Here is a 2,306-nt window from a genome sequence, read left to right as displayed (position 1 = left end):
AGTTAACATTCCCTGAGGGATTGATGCTGGTATAGCAAGAATTCTTTTAGCAATGGAAATTCACAAATCAAAATAGTGTCAGGATCTGCGCTTAGTAAGTTGCATTTTGTTAGCAACAGACTTTGGAAGCAACAGATCAAGAAAGCAAGTAAGTCGGTGACAGAGGAATTGCTGTTAATTCCAAGCTTATCTCGTAGAAAATCATGGGAGATCTTAGATGACCTTAGAAACATGTAGTAATCTCGTCAGAGCCTTGACCGGCCGATGCATTCACTTCATTTCTATGACATTTTTTTTCTGCTTTAGCCATCGTGTGTCGGAATGGTGTAGTGTCTAATGCAGGGTAGGGAGTGATGATATGTTAGATAATGAATCCCGACTTCCAGGCACGGTCAAATGATTCAGAGGGAAGAGTTGGGAAAGTTGAAAATCCACTGACCTTGAACTAAGACAAATAAGAGCAGGAAGAAAAGAAAACAAGAGTTTTACGGAGAGAGAGAGAGAGAGAGAGAGAGAGAGAGAGAGAGAGAGAGAGAGAGAGAGATTACACAAAGTTTTGTGTCAACTAAACACTTTTCACTAAAAGATATCGTTAACGTTACTCATATTTCCTGAGGAGGGGCACGTTGCAAACAGCGATCAAATAGCTCTCAATATGGCATTTCAGAAATAAAGAAATTAATAACGATATGAATAAAAAGAGAAATAAAGTACCTAATATGTTGAAGTAAATAGGAAATGAGTACACAAGTTAGTGACTAACATGGAAACAGTGTTTTAACGATGGATATTAGAATCTTATGAAATATTATAATTTTTCCATTTTTTCTAAATAAAAGACAGAGCCATTCTCATGTTATGAACTGTCACTGGCTACGCGTGCTGCATCTTCTTTGTTTATCGAAAGAAAACGAAAGTTCACATCAATTTTTTACTTAATATTGAACTTTACTACAATCAGGGGTTGCCTTCGGGTAATCTAGTCCACCCAACCACCATTCATTGTGGAATAACATGAGAACTGATGAACTTGTTTCTTCTGCAGGCTGATCCTGACTGCACTGGCTGCTGCGGCTCTGGCCGCCCCTCAGTACGGCTACGAAGCCCCCCGAGGATCCATCAGGGGCGGCGGAGACTCCAGCGAGGAAGCCGCCATCCTGAGAGACGACCGCGACAGGGACGATTCCGGAAGGTACAGCGTTGCAGTCGAGACCGAAAACGGTATTAGACTGACCGACAGCGGCGCCCCTGGAGCCAAGGGAGCCATCGCCGCTTCTGGCTCTTTCTCGTGAGTTTTCCTTTTGTTTTTCTCTCTTCTCTCTTTATATTGTCGTTTTCTGTCTCCTTCATCGTGCGCTTAGCTCACCTACTGCTATCGGATGCTTCGCTCCCCGATTGAGAATCTGTACATCGCAATCTATTGACGAAATTGTTTACTCGCATATTCATTCTTGCTTCGCTTATTTTGTAGATACACCGCCCCCGACGGCACCCCCGTCAGCCTGCAGTACGTCGCCGACGAGAACGGCTTCCAGCCCCAGTCTGATCTCCTGCCAGTGGCCCCTGCATTCCCCCACCCAATCCCCCAGTTCGTCCTGGACCAGATCGCCTTCGCCGCTGAGGAAGACCGCAGGGGCAAGTCAGTCTCATCTCCCTCGGGATCTTACTCCGCTCCACGATTCTAATCTCCGACTCATCCGCATCCTTGACGAATGATTCTATCACATTAAATTATTCTGTAAATAATAAAGATTGAATAGAGCATATCTTTCCCATCCCTCTATTTCTTATTCATTACGTTTATTGAATGTACATAAAGCTTCGTTTTCATACTCCTGATAAAGTCATGCATTTTCCTCTCGAGTTTCAGGGTAATATGGGATTTTTCATTATTTGTTGATTTATAGAATCTTCTTAAAACCTTTGTTTTTTTTTGTGATACTCGGTGTAAGGCAAGCTTACTGAAATCACGAACGTTCAAGTTCACCTTAGTATCTTGATGTCTGAATCTTATCATTTTTTCTAACTAAAGTAAAGTAACTGTCCAGACATATTTGTGTACTTTCTAAGAATAGTTTCTTGTCTCAGGAATACATTGCGCCAGTCTTCATGCATAGTATAGCTTAGATTACATCTTATTTTAGTAATCTTAGAATTTGAAAATGGAAGCATATTGTACATTATGGTTATTCAGCTTATAAAAAATCAGACAATGTTTCAGTAAGTAATCAAGAAGTATCCGAAATGAACATTGTGAGGTAAAAATATTGTGCGTTTCAATAATTTTCTTTACAACGAAGGCTTTA

At 41.2% G+C, this 2,306-nt stretch overlaps 1 protein-coding gene across 1 annotated transcript; it reads left to right on the top strand.

Moving 5' to 3' along the window:
* The first annotated feature begins 689 nt into the window (after positions 1–689).
* LOC135206589 (cuticle protein AM/CP1114-like) lies at positions 690–1,761 on the top strand. The gene is made up of 3 exons (XM_064237930.1): positions 690–727; positions 1,046–1,288; positions 1,472–1,761. Exons 1-3 carry the CDS (start codon positions 690–692, stop codon positions 1,683–1,685), a joined length of 495 nt encoding a protein of 164 aa, XP_064094000.1. The 3' UTR covers positions 1,686–1,761.
* Positions 1,762–2,306: the final 545 nt, after the last annotated feature.

The sequence above is a fragment of the Macrobrachium nipponense genome, chromosome 31, assembly GCF_015104395.2.
Source record: "Macrobrachium nipponense isolate FS-2020 chromosome 31, ASM1510439v2, whole genome shotgun sequence".
Taxonomy (NCBI): Eukaryota; Metazoa; Arthropoda; class Malacostraca; order Decapoda; family Palaemonidae; genus Macrobrachium; species Macrobrachium nipponense.
The sequence above is the reverse complement of the archived record's forward strand: the minus strand, read 5'-3'. Positions and strand labels throughout refer to the sequence as shown.

Bases quoted from the DNA above. Each gene is read 5' to 3' on its own strand.
- LOC135206589 (XM_064237930.1), top strand. From the start codon at position 690: ATGAATAAAAAGAGAAATAAAGTACCTAATATGTTGAA. The intron at 728-1,045 runs GTAAATAGGAAA...TTTCTTCTGCAG, and splicing joins AAAGTACCTAATATGTTGAA to GCTGATCCTGACTGCACTGG. The intron at 1,289-1,471 runs GTGAGTTTTCCT...CTTATTTTGTAG, and splicing joins GCCGCTTCTGGCTCTTTCTC to ATACACCGCCCCCGACGGCA.